Here is a 17,684-nt window from a genome sequence, read left to right as displayed (position 1 = left end):
TATTTAACAGTAAAAAAAGTTCCTTAAATCCCTTCCGGCCTATAACTTGTTCAAAACCAAGGTATAATTCCCAGATGCTATTTTATGGCATCCTCAGCTGGGTGCTATCACATCATAAATTACTTGCAAAGTGAACGTACTAAATGAAGGCTGTTCCCTGAAATCTTGCATGAAGCAAAATGAGGATACAGTGCTGTAATATTTGGCCAGACTGCTTCAGATATCCATTTATGACCTCACTCAAATAAAATGCTTTGATTTTTTTTCCCTAATAGAAAAGTAATTGTACAAACAATGAACAAAACAGCAAGGTGCAATCTTCAGCTGACCACCCAACTTCTGTTTTTGAGAGAGAAACTGCTTTAACGTTCCAGAGCTCTGACCCAGAACAGATCCACCAGAGTCTGCTGGCTGCTATCCGCTCTGGAGAAGGTGCTGCCAAATTAAAAAGGGTGAGTTTTCATCATCACATCAGTAACAATGGACTTACAGTGCTTATTTCAAAATTACCAAATTAACGCCTAAAAGCAATCAGTCCTGGAACTAATCATGACAAGGGAGTCTCCTGAAAGTGTGTTTTTAGTTGTACCAAAGCAGATTTGTAAATGTACCTGCAAGAAGCTTATGCTGTCATTTTTTCAAATAGAGAAAATATTATGTTTCTGAAATACATTTTATATTAAAAATTATTAAGGCTCCACTTCAGCAAAACACATAAGCATATGCTTATTTCTGTTTAGCAAAGCACTCAGACATATGTATCTATTTAAATGCTTTGCTGAACAGGGATGGTTTTAAGCGCGAGAGCTAAATCGGCTACAACCTTCTGCCAAAAGTACACATGCAGAAGTTGTAAAGATTAATTTCCTGTTGGTTGTTGATACTATAGACACACTTAATTCTTTTTGTATTTTAAAACTTGTGTCTGCTTTTTGGTTTCATTAGCCAGAACAATCTTGTTTTTCATACAATGTAAGTAAGTGTTTTGTGGCCAGTGATTCCGGAGAGAATTAAGTATGCATCTTACTGCAAGAAGTGCTGATATTTTCCTGTTTCTAGAATGCAACGCTACGTAAGAAAAATGATCCCTTAAATGGAAACCACAATACTTAATCAAAAAAAATATTATGAGTAGTTGTAATTCAATCTATTTGTGGGCTGAGATATTATAGTGATATATACTTAGTAAATGCTTTAAATAATTAGGAAACATGGAAATAATATATAAAAAAATCACCAATGTAAAGGATAAAATCATGAATTAGCCTGCTCTATTCTTGAATACTCAACTGACTGGAGATAAATGGCTTGCTTAAAGCACGGTTCTTTTTTATTGTTACCATGAACAATCTGACACCTCAGAAGAACATTCTTTTTAAATTATTTTGCAGAATAAATATACTGTGTTTTTAATAAGTCAGATCATTCCATAGTTTCAATTTATATTTCCCTCAGTTAGATGATATTTGCAGATCTACCTTTTACAACAGTATTGTTAATTAGAAACCTTTAAAAATACTCTGGCTTGGTTTCATAGACATTCTCATTTGTATCTTTCTGTCCTGAACCCCAGTTTTTTGTCTTCCACCGGCGTGCTGAAGTATGACCTATTACTGCAGAACCCTGTCTCTTTTGAAGATTTAGAGCTTTGTTACCCACCTACCTAACCCCTCCAAAAAATCCCTATTGCGAAGCAATTGTTTTATAGAAGTCTTTGATTCCTTAGAACCATATTCAGGAGAACATGGGTTCTGTGGGTTCTGTATTTTGACACCTAAACATCTTATATTACATGGAAAACCTCTCTCTTAACAGAAGTATGGCAATGGAATAGCATCTTTGAGTTTCCCAGGCCCCCCACCTTCTTCACACAGATTGAATAGTCCTGCTTCCTCAGAATGGTCACAAGTGGAAAGTCAGCATGATCGGTCAGTCAGTCCAGTGTGCTGTCAAGGTGGTGCACAGTTAGAAGCTGTATTGCAGTGAACTAGTTGTCAGCCACTTACAAATCATTTAAGGATAGTGGATGAGATTAATCAAACATTGAATCTTTTGGAGACTTGATGAAGGTTGGATCTATCTGATGTACAAGAAACATGCCTGCTTTTTATTATGTAGCTTTCTGATTATTGTTACATAGTTGCATTGTGAACCACATTGAAACTGAAAATACAATGTTTAAAAAAAGTGGATAAAATATGAAAATATCAAAAATATGTAAAACCTGTTTGCAATACTTGCCATAATGCCATAACTTCTTTGAAAAAATAAGATTGATAAAGTGCTCTTCAGAATTCAAGAAACACATCAAGCATAGCTGGAAAAGGTTAGCAAGGAGTTCCATAACTTTTTGATTTTCAGTACTTTCCTTGGCTAACTTTGTACAAGTAGAGAAGTTTTGACACTCCCTGCCCGAGGAGTCGACAATCTAAAGGACAGAAAAATATAAACAAGAGTCTTTCAGAATAACTGAATTTGAAAGTTTTTCTAGAATAGTGGAATATTGAAATGGAGCAGCATTTTTATGGACCTTGTAGAAGATGTGTGTTTTCAGGGAGAACTTGAAGGATGGAGTGAAGGAACCTAAAGCGTTCTACAGCATGGGGGCCTGGGAGGATTTCATGAAGTCTGTTCAAATATAGGGGCACTTGAAACTCCAAATGTGTAAAATGCTAATCACTGCACTGTTTTCTTTGTAACAAATAAAGGGGAGGTGACATATGACGCGGGGGGGGGCATGGGGAGAGAAATTGTGGCATCAACTTTATTTTTAGGCTGTTGTGCTGATGAATTGAGGCAATGATTTTATTAAAAGCTTAAAATTGAGAACAGGGCATATTGTAACCAATGGAAAAATAAAACGCCTTTGTCAGCAGGGTATAAGTATCCCTGTATACTCAGTATAGTCAGTGATCCTGGTTGGGAAGGGCATTTTAGGTGAATTAACTCATAGCTTCCATTAACTGGTTCTGTGAGTGATGACTGGCTACTATTTGGTCCTATTGAATTGGGTATAAGGTCTGTCGGGTGCTTGCCATCCCCCTTCCCTGATGCAGCTCTGTAAGGGTGGCATTCAAGAAACCAGACAAAAATACTACCATGGCTAGCCAAGTCTTTTTTCTTCTTTTTCCTTAATAACTTGCCAGAGTACAGAGCCAAGATCTGTGGCCTTTTGTGCAGTGGATCTTTTCTGTTGAATGGAGCCTTCAGTAATTACTAATCTAAATGGGTCAAATGAGGTTGTTTTTAAACAATTTTTCTCTCTTCAGAATATTTTCATTGTGCTAGTAAACTCTGTTCAAGATCTGTTCAGTGGTATCTAATCTTAGGGCCTGATTTTTAGGATCACAGAGCACCCACAGCTCCCCCTGACTTCATTTGGAGTTGGGTGGTGTATTCAGCACTGTTGGGGAAAAAAAAAGGCCCTAAATGTCTTAAATTAACAGGTTTATCACCTAGTAAAACTTTACCACTCAGTAAAAAAATTCATTGCAGTATCACAGAACACATTTAAATTGAGACTTTTATCTGGAATCAGTTCTAATGTGTACTTGACTAAAAGAAGATGTGGATGTATTCATTTTTTTTTGAGATGGCAGCAGAGCTCCAGACACAGTCAATAATTGTATTAAGTGTGCAGTTTGTGCAGAGTTGTTTCACCCTTAATGCTGACCAAAGTGTACATGCTATGGAAGTAGTAAATATCTGGTTTTGTAATTTATAACTTGATTGAGCTTCAAAAAAAATGATTGCTGCATTTGTAAGCTAGTACTGAATAAAATATTACAGGGAAAAATTCATTAAAATTGGACAAATATTTCTATTTCAGCAGTGTGATGATGATGATTTTCTTTTCTCCTAGGTTTCTGCTCCATCAAATACTGTATCTGTCAATGGAAGATCCAGGCTCAGTCACTCATTTTCCACAGAAGAAAAATATAACCATTAGACATTATACCAAATATTTTTGCACTTTAGTACCATTGCCTAGGCTAAATTAATACTAACTGCAAATTTTTGCAAATGTAAATGCAGGTGTATGTCACTATACATTGTTAATTAAAATATAGGAATTTCATGCTGGATCTCTTAATTCCTGGGGAAGGTTTATTAGAATATGTAATTTATAGTAATATTTTTGCCTTTTTTGTAAAAGCTGAAAATGCTGCTTCAGAACTTTAAGATGAGGTGCAGATGAGTTTTATTTTCGTTTAAATGAAAATCAAATGTTGATTTAATTTTGTACTGTTAAGACTGAATGACATGTAGCAACATGCTGAAAAATACCGATTTAGAGGAGTCTGAGAATTTCAGATTTGTAAGTTTATAATTGTATAATACTAATGTTAAAGTGTGAGTTTAAATATACATCTGCCACTTGTTTCCTCAATGTTATTTTGTTAAATTAAATATTGTAATTAGCAGAAAATCTTAATTATATTCAATGAAGCACACTCTAGAATTTCATAGAAAATGGGTGTGTTTTCCTTTCTTCAGCTAAGAGTTGGAATCAATACCATTTGGCTTTTACTCTCCTTAACTTTTTTCCTAATAGCACAACAAACATTAGGACAAAAATGATCTGAAGTTTTTCATACTATTTTAATATTTTCTTTACACTAATATTTGGCTTTTCTCATTTTGCTCTATAACAAGTAATTTTCGTGAATAGCTTTTTCTCATAATATTCGGATAAGCAATATGTACCAGATACCTTTTTAAATATTGTCATCGACATGTAGAAACAATGGTAGGGAAAAAAAAATCCAGTTTTGATATTTAGTGAAAGAGAAATAAAAGAAATGTGCTCACATGAAATATAACTAAAAAGATCCTAAAATGCTTTGAAATTATTCATAAACAGTTGATTATAGTCTTAAATCAGCACAATAATGGGAAAACAAAGCACATTATACTAAAGTCTATATTTATAGTATAAGCATTTGCTACTGAAATAGAAAAGAGGTGAAGCTGGAACACTATATAAAAAGAAATGCCTAATAATAGATACAGTGTTTATCAGTTTCTTTCTTGTCAAGATGATACTTTTTTAGGGGAAAATGTGATTATAGTGATGATTTAAAAAAACTGGATTGTAGATATCTACTGCAAATATTGAGATATTTGCCATTTTCTAAAATATTTCATGTTGGGTTTTGGTTGAATAAAAGTAATTGTGTTTAGCTTTAGTCTTTAACAATATTTATTTTGTGTTATAGAAACCATTTGTAACATTCAATGGTATTTTAATTGCACAAATTGGTTTATAATTGCTCATTTAAGAAAAGGTTTATTTTGAAGAATGGCATACTGCCAATGTTTTTTGTGCAATAATCTGGGATCAATGTACATTACTTTCACTAGTTGGGAGTGGTCACAAGTAAAACTATATTAAAGTTGTAACAATGATTAAACACCTAAGACTGTCCTAGTAAACAGTAATTCTTAAATACTAAAGCAATGAATATTTATTCGCACAATCCTGTTGTCTCATACATTCTGGTTTTACCCCGAAATCCACTGATAAAATGTATCCCTCTTTTTTTCCCTCACTTAAGAATAGATCCCAAATTTTGAATGGGAAACAAATAATCACTTGAGGTTTCAACAGATCTTTCCAAATGGCTGCTTCATAGATCACAGGAAAAATGGTGGCATCTATAGCAGGGGAACAATCTTTTCTCTTTCATGCTTAGCTTTTCTAGATGTCACTGTGTCTTTAGGGATATATTTAGAAAATATAACCAGCTATAGCTGGTTTCATGAATAAAACTAGTTCTCCTAGTGACCCTCAGCTTTGCTGTACTATATTCTGATTTATAATATGCTGATTGCACTATTAAAGGAATCCCCTTCCATCTGCACCTGGATTTTTAACATTTCAGTTTTCTTTCAAGTAATAGTTTACTGCCAAAATATTAGTAAAGCTACCTCATATGACTAATTCAATTTCCACACATGGTGACTTTAGACTATCTGACCTTTCACAAGTTGGTACCTGTGGAGCCTAATTCTTCTGAGTCAGGAGGAAAAGATCAACTTGCATTCTTCACTTGCTGACTTTACCCTTGGCTTTTACTGCACCACTACTGTATAATCCCCTTGTAAAGGTTCGGACTCACCCCTGCGGTGCCTCCTGCTGGTAGTCATTGGGAATTAGCTTGTCCAGCCCCGGAGCGCCCTCTGCAGGCCAGTGATCCGCCTTACCGCCGGCCCCCGTGTCCCTCCGAGAACCTGGTGCCCCTTTCTCTGGGGTGCTGCCCCCCCCGGCAGTATCCCCACACTCTCAGGTTCTGGGTCTCCCCACCCAGTGGAACCCCCACCCTCTGACCCCACCTCGCCTCAGTCTGGGCTACTGCCAGTCCCCACTTAGCCCCTTATATCGGGTGCAGACTGCAGGTATATGCCACTCATCACTGGCAAGGGGGTTTTGGACCTGCTACCTCTGCTTACTCATGGGCTGCCCCTCTGCAACCCTGCACCTATTTGGCCTGTAGTCAGGCCTGCAGCCTGAGGCTTTCCAGGCAGGAGCTCCCAGCTCCTCTGGCCCTTCCCCAGCCCTGTTCCAATCTAGGTGTCTTGCAGCCCAGCCCAGCCCAGCCCTTCTCCCTCTCCCTTTCCAGGCAGTGGGAGACTGATTGGGCTCCTGGCTCACAGCCTCTTATAGGGGCCAGCTGGGCCTGATTGAGCTGGCCACAGCTGCTCCCTTAATCCGGCTGGGCTTTTTCCCACAGCCCCAGCCCTCTCCCTGGGCTGGCCTCAGCCCAGTCAGGGCCGGAGCGTGTAACCACCCCGCTACACCCCTATATCCATGTATGCAAACTGGCTTGCACTGAGGATATTAAGGTCAGAATTGCCCTGATCTATAGGCATATATGTCAGAATGGCCATAAGTTAAAAGGACACCACTACAGTGAATGTGAGTTCTAGAAGGCAAGTATACTGGTTGTTAATTGTTAATCTATCACAATTCTAGACATCTGGGCCGCTCCCTTCCCTCTGCAGCTCATGGAGACAGATCAAGTCTTGTTGCGGTGTGCTCTGGCCTCTCCTCTTCTCCTGCTTGCCACTAGATTCTCTGCCTCAGTGGCAGTGTGTGGACAGGGGTACCTCCCACCTATTTTCTGCTTTTCAGGGGAGCTTTTCCTGGCTATTTTAGGAGCAGTGTGAGGAGTGTCTTCCCTCTCCAGCCTCTTCCTCCTCCCTGTGTCAATTTTCATCCGGGTGATTTAAACCACCCTGAGCCTCTGCTTCAGTGCCTCCCTACTGGCTACTCTGCACTTCTCTGGTATGGCAGAGCAGCCTAAAAAGCACCAAACACAATTTAGGAAATGCTCCATCTTTGGGACAGCCTTCCCAGGCTTGGCAGATGGTGAGTTGTGCCCAACCCTTCTGTTCCTAATTCCATTATATCCAAGGGCTATGTGGGACCCTTATTCACCAGAGCAGCTGCAACTCCAACATGAGGAAAATAGACCAGAAGTCGCTGAGCAGAGCAGGGAGAGGCTCTACAGATGGGGAGTACACCAGCCAGCTGATTCAGGAGGTACATCCCAAAGGACCCCTGGAGAACAGAGACAGAAGACTTGCAGAGTCACAAATTCCCCCACAATCTTCAAGAGAGCCCTGGGAAAGGAAGAAGGCCTCATAAATAGCTCTTCCCAATTTGGCTGGGGGGCTGTGGCATCATATCCCCTCCCTCATCCCTGGGTGAATGGGACCCATCAGGGAGGACTCAGAGAGAGATAGAGAGAGAGAGAGATTGAGCTTGTGAAAGGACTTCTGGCCCTAAGGATGGCTAGCTGCAAAAAAAAAGGCCTCACCAAAGCTGTGACAGCTCATACACCCTCAACATGCGCCCCCTCCTAACCATCCCCACCCCCCAAAATAGAGAGGGGAAAAAGGGAAGGGAAAAGTCAAAAAGGTCCTGTGATTCTTCTTCCTCCCTCCTCCATTGAGGACAGCAGATTGTTGGACTCTGAAACTGAACAGGATTGGGGCAAACTCAACAAAGTGGGTTTTTTTTCTTTCTTTTTTTCTTTCCACCTGAGAAATACGAGGCCCTGTGAAGCCAAGTTGTGTGCTCTACTCAGATTCACCTGAACAGACTCCTGAGAATAAGTGCCAGAGTAAATTCCTTCCCTCAAAATCCTCCCTTGAGGCTGTGATTCACCTATACCAATTCTTTGAGGAAGTGATGAGGGGTGAATGGAACCCTGATAAAGGCAAGCACATTAACAAAAATGACCTCAGGTTCTATAAGATTCAGGAACAAAAGGATCCTATTGCAGAGATACCAAAGGTGGACACTGCTGCAGCATCCCTGGCAATAGATATGGTTATTCCCTCAGAAGAGGAGTTCTACCCTAAGAACCCCAAGGCTAGAAAAATGGAGGCCACTCTCAAAGAGCCACCCTTAGGGCATCCCTGGCAGCTATCCGCTTTGCAAGGGAATCTCTCTACTGGCTGGAAGATCTCAGGTAGAGATCACCTTAATATCAGCTCTATTTTAAAGAGAGTTTCCCTGGCAACAACATTCATAGCTAATGAATCAATAGATGCAATGAGATTCATTGCCAGAGCCATGACCTCCAGCTCAGTAACAAGGTGCCACATATGGCTCCAACCCTGGAAAGCAGATCTCCACTCAAAGCAGGTTCTGCCAAATCTACAGGCTCTCTTCTTTTCGGGGAAAAGCTATGCAAGTTAGTGGCAGACAATGTGACAAAATCCAGACAGTCTCTCCTGACACCACTTAATACCTTCAGGAAAGAGTACAGATTGGCCTTCAGACCAAGGTGCAACTTGTGGCCTTCATCCTCTATAGATACCAGCAAAGGGACAGCAGGTTTTCCAAAGGAACTGAAGTTTGGGAGAAAGTCCAGAGGGAACGCCACCCCTCCCAAAGTCTCTTTATGACAAAGACCACATAGGCCTCTGCCCAGAGCTGAAGGTCGTGGGGGAGTAAGAATTTCCTATTTCCTGGATGAATGGAGTGCATCAACCATGGACCAGTGGGCAGAGGCATACAGTGAATCAGGGATACTCCCTCAAGTTATGGGATTCACCCCATCCATTTTTCAACCAGTACTCTGTCTTCAACAACCCTGTAAATTGCAATTCAGTCCAGAACGAGGTAGCTCATCTTTTGGATATGGAAGCAATAGTGTATGTTCCCTCAGATGATAGAATAGAACCCTGAGAATCTATCTTCACTTTTCCAAAGCACATGGGTGACAGTCTGAGCCATTCTCAATCTTCGAAGGTTGAACAAGTGAATGAAGAAAAAGTTCCAGATGGAGATCCTGGCCTCTCCAGTGTCATCCCTACACCAGGGGAATTTTCTGACATCAGAAAACAGTCAACCTGGTGGATGCATCTCTCCATATTCCTATCAAACCTTGCCACTGCAGATATCTGAAGTTTGCTTTCAGCGTTATCTGGACCCTCCTATTTGGCCTGTAGTCTGCCTCCAGGGTCTTCACAAAGATGGTGGTGGTAATCATAGCCAGATTCAGGTCACAGGGATACCTGTATCCTTTCCTGGACAATGTCTTGATGAGAGCTCCATCCCCAGCAACAGCGTACAGAGAGACATCTCTGACTCTGCATCTGCTGCAGGTGCATGGCTTTGTTGTTAACGTCAAGAAAAGCTCCATCCCCCAAAATAACTCACCTAGCAGTGGACATAGACACCACAGTAGCAAAGTCATATCCATCTTGTGTGTAGGGATCACTCCCTGGACCCATTCATGCATCAGGCACCTTCAAGGCTTCATCTTCACTCACTAGAATACATGAAGAATTGCATAAAAGTCCCAACACAGATGCTGAGCTTCTTAAAATGGTGGTCAACCCAGGGCAAATGTCTGCAAAGGTAGGCCCGTACGTCTTCCAGATCCTCTAGTTCTCACAACTGACGCCAGCTTGGAGGTCTGGGGAGCATGCTTAGGGTCCCAAAGAAGCTCAAGGCGTTTGGAGCCTGGAGGAAAGGGCTTGCAGCATAAACCTCCTAAAGCAGTTAAATTGGTGCTGCGATGGTTCCAATCCAATCCATTCCACATCCTGATTCAGTCAGACAGCATGACCACAGTTGCATATGTGAACAACCATGAGGGAACAAGGAGCCAAGTGATACATGCAGAAGTAATGGAAATCATCTGATGAGTGGAGCACTTTCTCTTATCCCTCAGAGTGATTCACATAAAAGGAGACCTGAACCAAAAGGCAGACTGTCTTTCAGCAAACACAAGGTCAACAACCCCAAGTAGTGCCTGTATCAGGAGGTCTTCAAGTTAATCATCCAAACATTTGGCCTTCCTTCAATCAACCTATTTATGAACCATAGGAGTGTGAAGAGATCAAAATACTTCACCAAAGAGGTGGACCCCAGATCCAGGGGGACAGATGCCCTGTTGCATAGATTGCTGCAGGGTCTCTTATGTTGTTTTCTCCCTTTCCATTACTAGGGAAGCTGGTCCAGAAAATAAAGAGAGAGCAGGCAACAGTGAGAATGATAACCCAATCTTGGCTGGGGAGAACCCTGGTTTTCAGACCCGATAGAGCTTAAAATAGGACCTCTGCTACAACTTCCACAGTGACAGAACAGCCTCTCACAAGTTCCTTGTCATCATCTGCACCTGAACTGGCTGCATCTAACAACCTGGCTATTAAAAGGTAAACACTAATATTGCTGGGTCTGTCCTCTAAAGTCATCCAGACGCTACTTTCATCTAGAAGACTATTTGCACTAAAAGTATATTCCTCTGTCTAGATAAGGTTCTGTGCCTGGTGCCAGAAATATAGGATAAATCCCAGGAATCCAGGAATTTGGGCTATTTTGGACTTTCTCCAAGAAGGCTTCAACAAAGGTCTCCAACCCAGCACCACAGCATGTCAGGTGTCCACTGTTAGTGTGATGTTTGCATTATCCCTGGGTTCCATGGCAGAGAGCCCCCAGGTAGCCAGATTTCTTAGAGTAGTCCCATTAGCCAAGCCAGCAGTCAGGACACTTTTTCCAAAATGGGACCTATTCCTTGTGTTGAGAATTCTAAGAAGTCTTCCCTTTGAACCACTGACGCCAGTGTCAACATTCCACTTGTCCATCAAACCTTGGTTTCTGATAGCTATCATGTCTGCCAGGCAGCTGTCGGAGCTGGCAGCCCTATCTTTGCAAGAGCCTTACTGTGTGTTCCACAAGGACAAGATGGTGCTTAGAACTCCAGCTTTATTTGTTCCTAAGGCAAACTCTTCCTTACATGCTCCCCAACAGAGTCTCCCTTCATTCTATCTGAGGCTACAATATGCCACTGAAAAGAGGTGGCACATGTTAAATGTCAGAAGAACTCTGAAAATCCTCCTCATGGATTCTGTATGTTTAAGGTAGTCAGGTGCCCTATTCATATCCTCCCATAAAAAATGTCAAGTACTCAGAACTTTCAAGATTTCCATTGTTAGACGCCTTAGGCTATGCATTGTGAAGGCATACAAGGCTTGAAATTCTAGTTCTGAAAGGGGACAGGCAACCTCCACGCAGTCCTGACAACCTTGTGGGCAGAAAGAGCAAATGCATTCACATCAGAAATTTGTGAGGCAGCCATGTGGCCAACTGGTATTACCTTTTTCAAGCACTATAAGGCAGATTTGCTATCTGTAGAGGCTTCCTTTGGCAGGAAGGTGCTGCAAGTGGTGGCCCAGAAGTAATATTGTCCTTTGAGCAAATCTTACAAATAGGGAAGGATACCATTTTTCTCCTTTCTTTCTGACCTTTTCTGTAACTTTCAGTACCTTTGTTCACTGCTAATTACTTCCCAGGCAACCAGAATTGTGGGAGATGCTGGGCTGCACAATGGATAATTTCTTACCAATAATTTCCTTTCTGCTAGCATCTCCCACAATTCTACCCACTCTGAATGGCTTATGAGCCAAAAAGTCAGATGCTGAGTGGGCTCTCTACTGTGTGACCGGTCTTCGGACCGCTGTACGTAGTTGGTCTAGTTACCTCTGGAATATTTGAAACTCATATTGTTATACAAGTTTCTACAGCTTTGGAATAACTCATCTGGTGGTGAGTGGAAGTAGAGGGGGTGTAGCCATAGGTGCCAAGACTTTGATCTGCTTTTGTGAGCTGCAGAGAGGAGGGGAGCAGCCCAGATGCCCAGTACTGTGAGAGGCACTGCTAGCAGAAAGAACTTTATTGGTAAGACGTTTTCTTTTTTCTGTCGTATGTAATAGGGAAGGTACGTTAAAACTAAAAAGAAAACATATGCTTTTGTTAAGCCAAGCTTTTTGCTTGCTTTGAAAATCTTATGGTCTGTGTAACAAATACTGTGTGATAACTAACTGAAATCCCTAGAAGTTCCTGCTATACCAAAAGCTAATCATGCTATTCCTGACCAACTAAAAAGTCAGTTTCCTACACACATTGATAAAAACTGGAACGCAGATGAACACTTACTGATCCTGAATCTTGCCTGTGCGCACACAGCAGTAGCTCATGAAGTTGCATTGTGGTGAGGTATACTGTTCCTACTTGCGTGTATTGACTTAACAAAATACCCTGTCCGATCTTTTTTTACTCTGGTAGTAGCTGTCCAATGTGTCCAATTATTCTCTTGGTGATAACACTTGACATGACGCCCCACTGGAGAATTTGTGATGTTGATTCATTGTTGCACAGGAAAATGGCTCAAGTATTAATTATTTGTATTGTGGTAGCACCTAGGAGCCAATCATGTGCCAGGACCCTCTTGTGTAAACACACACAAAACAGTTCTTGCCCTCAAAGAGCTTACAGTCAAAGATGCTGCTCTGCAGATGTCACAAAACAGAAAAGCAGCCACTAGCACCTTACACCACTTGTGGTCATCTTGCGGCTTTTTGAGTACAAGTCAGTGGTTTTTGTGAAAGAAAGCCAGGACACGACATTGAAGTGCAGAAATATATAAGATGGAAATACAGACAGAAAGCATTCCTCCAATGACCGTTTTCATAGAAAGACAGCAGTTATGCATTTGTACAGCACAATGGGGTCCTGGCCTATGCTTGGTGTCCCTAGTTGTTACCATACTGCAATGCAAATAACAGTTATGCCTGTGAAACTTTGGGATTTCCCTGATACACTGTAGTGAGATTATATGTGACTACTTTCTAATCCATTCCCCAGCAAACACTAGCCTCCTAGCACCAGGGATTTTCTGAAAACTTTGGAGAAGGAAAGCAGTTCTGTTGGGCTCATCAGACACCTACTTAGGATAATAATGCAGGTTTTAGCTTGTATGTTCCAAGTGCAGAGGGCATCATGAGAATAGCAGTTGTGGGAAAGGCAGGACTGAGGATGAGGTCAGAAGAATGGCAAATCTGTGAGAGAGCTTAAACTGTGAGTTTAGGAGACAGGTTGAACCACTTGTGTTTATTTTCTTTCAGCTCCCAGCACAAGTTATGATTCTGATTCTGCCAGGCAGATGTGGTTTGTAGCTCATAGAATATAAGCCAGGAGGACTGCCAGCTGTCCGACAAGAACATGGCTCAGTTTCAGTATGAACACAGTAAACTGAAGGACAAAGGGGTGTGAGGTAGGCCAGCACACGCTTTCAGTTTTGGGGTTGTAGAGTTGCTTGCCACTACCCAATGTGATACCTTGTCTTTTTAGGCAGGAGGGATTTAGTTGATAGGAGTGAGCTTTTTTTATACTCAATTTTCTCATAGTATTGTCAAACATGGTATTTGATGGAGGGTTCTTTGGCCATTATGATCAAAGGTCCAGGTTAAATGTGAAACCAAAAGTAAGGAAGGATTCAGTTGAAGGTGGAGAGGACATACCAGAGCATATTACCTGGTCAGAGAGCACATCTGTTACATATTGGTGGTGGTATTTTTTAACTTGGATAGCCTCTTCCCAATGAGGCACCCACGGCTGGTCCATGCCAGCTGACGTGGGCTTGCAGGGCTCGGGCTACCAGGCTGTTTAATTGCAGTGTAGTCGTTTGGGCTCAGACTGCAGCCTGAGTGCTGGAACCCTCCCACCTTGCAGGGGCCAGCCACAGGTTTTTAATTGCAGTGTAGACGTACCTTACAGCTTTTCATTCGAGACTAGCATCCCAGTTTTGGCGGTCAGGACAATCTCAGTTGGCACGGAAAAGGGAAGCAACCTTTTTTTAATCTTAAGATTGAAGAAATGGGTCAAAGGGATGGCCCAAGGTCAGAGCGGTTGGCTGTGGCCACCCTTTCCTGTAAATGTTAAGAAAAAAACATCCATTTGATTGTTGTTAAAAGTTGCTGCCATTCTGAAAAAATTAATTAGTTAGAGATGTTTATTCTTGAGGGTATCCTGGGCAATGCTATCTTTTTCCATAGAGACATCCGTGGGAAATATGGCTGAAAATATGTTGTTGGAATGTGATATAGCTGCACTTAAAGAATTTTTTGTAAAGCCTTTGTGAATTTTTTAATGCACTCTGTGTTTGACTACAACAACAATGATAAAGAGAGTAAGGCTCAGGAGTTGGGTATGAAGTATAATATATGAATTAACTATATAAGTAAGGGAATAAACAATATGAGCCATTAGAGTTACTGTATATATCTAAATATATACTGTATATAAATATATAATATATACTGTTTTATCTACTGTATATAAAACCTCTATCAGTGGAGGGAGAAGTAGGCCTTGAACCCATAATATTTCATTGAGTATTCTGTGAAATCAACTACTGAGTTAAAAAATTATTTCAGAGATCCTCCTTGAATCTGTGACTTTCTCCTTTGTTCTTATGAAATGACTGAAGAAAATTGTAACAATCCTTGTGGAAAACTTAGACTTTAAATGAAAATAATAACTTTGCTATATGTTGTTTGAAGCCATCTCATAGAAATCTAAAGCAAGGTTTTCTTTTAAATTCTATAGGCTTTTTTAAGAATAGGATATTTTAGAATCCCTGTTAAATTGTATGGAATAATGGAAGTTCTCATGAAATAGTTCTTTAAAACATTTCTTGTCTTCTGTCTTTAAGGCTTGTGTGTGATGCTGGATGCCTGAGTCGCCCACACTGGACTGTGCCTACACACTTCTGTCATATATTTAATGTCTTAAATATACCAAGAGAGTAGTTTTCTCCAGTTCCTTCAAGGCACTTTTTCTCTACTTGTTCCATCATTTAGGGAGGTAAAGGTTCTTCCTGGTTCCTGCACATTTACTCAAGGCTAAATTTCTTGGTGTCTGGCTTTTTTGCTTGCATTTGTTTTGGTGATCTGCTCCTGTTCTGAGGATCTATCTCCTGCTAAATCACTCCAGGGATGGTAGTATTTACAGTCTGGGGATCCTTCCGATACCACACTGAGCTCACAGATAACAAGCTCTGACCGACTACTATTAAGATCACCTAGAACCTGAACTGGAACAGGTGGTTTGTTCAGGAGGGACCAGTCTAAAACAGTGAATACATTTAAAGAAAATATAATGGATTTGATGGTGTAATCAAGACTTGAATTGCCTCACTTTAAACTCTTAAGAATTTTGGACACACAGGGTTAAATTTAGTGTGTTCAGCTCAATAGCCAGGGGAGCTGTGATCTTGCACAGAACGTGAGAAAAATAAATTGAAAATCGAATGGGGCTAGTTGAAGCACGATTGAGCTAAAAGAGGCTGTGTGTTAGGTATAACAACAGAGCTGGAGTAAACAATTTGTTTTTCAAAATGTTCTCAGCATCTCAAAGCCATTTATTAATCATTTTACAGAAAGCTAGATAACAGAGAAGAAGGTGAAAAGAGATTTTTTGTTGCTAGAAAGCGTGGTGTCTATGTGGATACCTGTGAGTGATAGGTTTCTTCCTCATTCCTTTGCCATTTAAGGTACAAACTGGAGGAAATCAAGCCTGAAGGTGAAAAATCTGTTGAGGAATTTGGTTTTTCTTCCCCCCTTTCTTTAAGGGCACACTTCACCTCGAGTTTTGTTTTGTGCTCTTTATCTTCACCCTGGCAAAGAAATTATTATGGAAGGAAATGCCAGTTTCCTTTCTCTTCTTTGGACTTTCTCTCTGCTTTGAGATCTGAAAGCTCTTGAGAGCACTGAAGTCAATGGGAATACTTGTGCTTAAATTATGCATATGCTTAAGTGCTTTGCTATAGTGGAACATAAGCCATTAGTCCCGGAACTGAAAGCCACAGTCTGATTTGTTATCCCCATACACCTAAACATCACACCATTAAAATACCCCCAACACTCTTTGGGTAGGGGATCATCTTTTTATTCTATGTTTGTACAGCATCTAGCAATGTGGGGTCCTGCTCCATGACTAGGGTTCCTAGGTGTAGGTGCTATGGTAACACAACTGACAAGACATTCTCATTCAGGTTGTACTGGCTACTGTGATCATAGACTACACAAACCAAAAGTTTTGGCTTTCCTTCATTTCTGAACTCAGTACTGTGATGGCAGAGCAGTGATAGGAAGGGGAAAAGATACTAAAATCTTTGAACATTTGAACTACTTCCAGTTGACTACTGTTATCCCAGTGTGACCAAATATATATTTAGTTTTGGGTCTTAATTTTAACTAGGACTGCTTTCCCCCACCGCTCCCAGAAGGAAACGTAGGGTAGTAGTGGTTGGTGACTCTCTTCTGAGGGGGACGGGGGCACCCATCTGTCACCCTGACATGGCATCCTGGGAGGTATGCTGCCTGTCAGGGGCCCGTATCTGAGATGTTACAGAGGGATTGTTGAGAATCATCCAGCCCTCTGACTACTACACCATGCTACTCATCCATGTGGGCACTAATGATACAGCGAGGCATGACCTCAGGAGATCATAAGTGACTACAAGGCTCTGGGAGTAAGGGTAGGAGCCCAGGTAGAGACAGATGCATCCTGGCCGTGAATGCCTGGGTGCGAGGATGGTGTTGCCAGGAAGGCTTCAGCTTCCTTGACCACGGGATGCTGTTCCAGGAAGGACTGCTGAGCAGAGATGGTGTCCACCTATCAAGGAAGGGGAAGAGCATATTTGGATAGACTGGCTAACCTTCTGATTTTAAATGTTTAGGATAAGGTTTTTATATGGTTTCCCCTCATCAATATGGACTTTGGTACTTTTCAAAATGGAGCCAAATCTCCATTTTGTCCCCAGAGGTGGGAAAATTAAGGCGCCAAAGCTGTGGTGCGAGAGCCGGTTCAGACCAGTTGGGACTGGTTTGTAACTGCCATCCCCTCAGAACTTTCCCACCACTCACTCTTTATAAGGAACTGTGCCACATCATCACGGTGCTGTCCGCTCAGGAGGCAGCTGTGTGCGGTTGGGCTTTTGCGCAGGTCTCCAGATCAAGAGCTGTGAAGGATCCTGTGATACCAACAACCTACCTGCCATCCAGGGTCCTTTGGTCCATCAGCAGCTTCAGTCCCAGCAGCTTGTCACCATCCAGCGTTCCTCCCCAGAGGCCACTGTTTGGCCCGAGGGTAGAAGGTCCTGGTCTGGACCCACTACTCACTACCATCTGACCTGTCCATCCGATTAGCAGTAGGCTATACTGGGGATTTGTTTTGTTCTGTTGCCAAGGGAGGGGTATATTGGGTCTGAGCTTCAAGCTCCTTTGTTGCGGTCCACTGTTTGCTGCGTTGTATGTGTTTGTTTATGGTGTTCCTCTTACCCGCCCCCCCTTCATGTAACCAACCCTTAATACAGTACTTA

The 17,684-nt window shown here is 41.6% G+C and overlaps 1 protein-coding gene across 3 annotated transcripts in view; it reads left to right on the top strand.

Annotated features, from left to right (window-relative positions):
* The window catches only part of COBLL1 (cordon-bleu WH2 repeat protein like 1), a 120,901-nt gene extending 115,466 nt beyond the window's left edge, over positions 1-5,435 (top strand). For 2 of the 3 annotated variants that reach the window (XM_074967453.1, XM_074967454.1), the window contains exons 14-15: positions 276-452; positions 3,863-5,432. In XM_074967453.1, coding sequence (XP_074823554.1) covers positions 276-452; positions 3,863-3,949 — 264 coding nt within the window. In that variant the 3' untranslated portion in view covers positions 3,950-5,432. Of the gene's footprint in view, positions 1-275; positions 453-3,862 lie in introns of all 3 variants that reach the window. The other variant, XM_074967455.1, reaches the window with a different exon arrangement.
* Positions 5,436-17,684: the final 12,249 nt, after the last annotated feature.

This window comes from Natator depressus, chromosome 11, assembly GCF_965152275.1.
Source record: "Natator depressus isolate rNatDep1 chromosome 11, rNatDep2.hap1, whole genome shotgun sequence".
Taxonomy (NCBI): Eukaryota; Metazoa; Chordata; order Testudines; family Cheloniidae; genus Natator; species Natator depressus.
The sequence above is the reverse complement of the archived record's forward strand: the minus strand, read 5'-3'. Positions and strand labels throughout refer to the sequence as shown.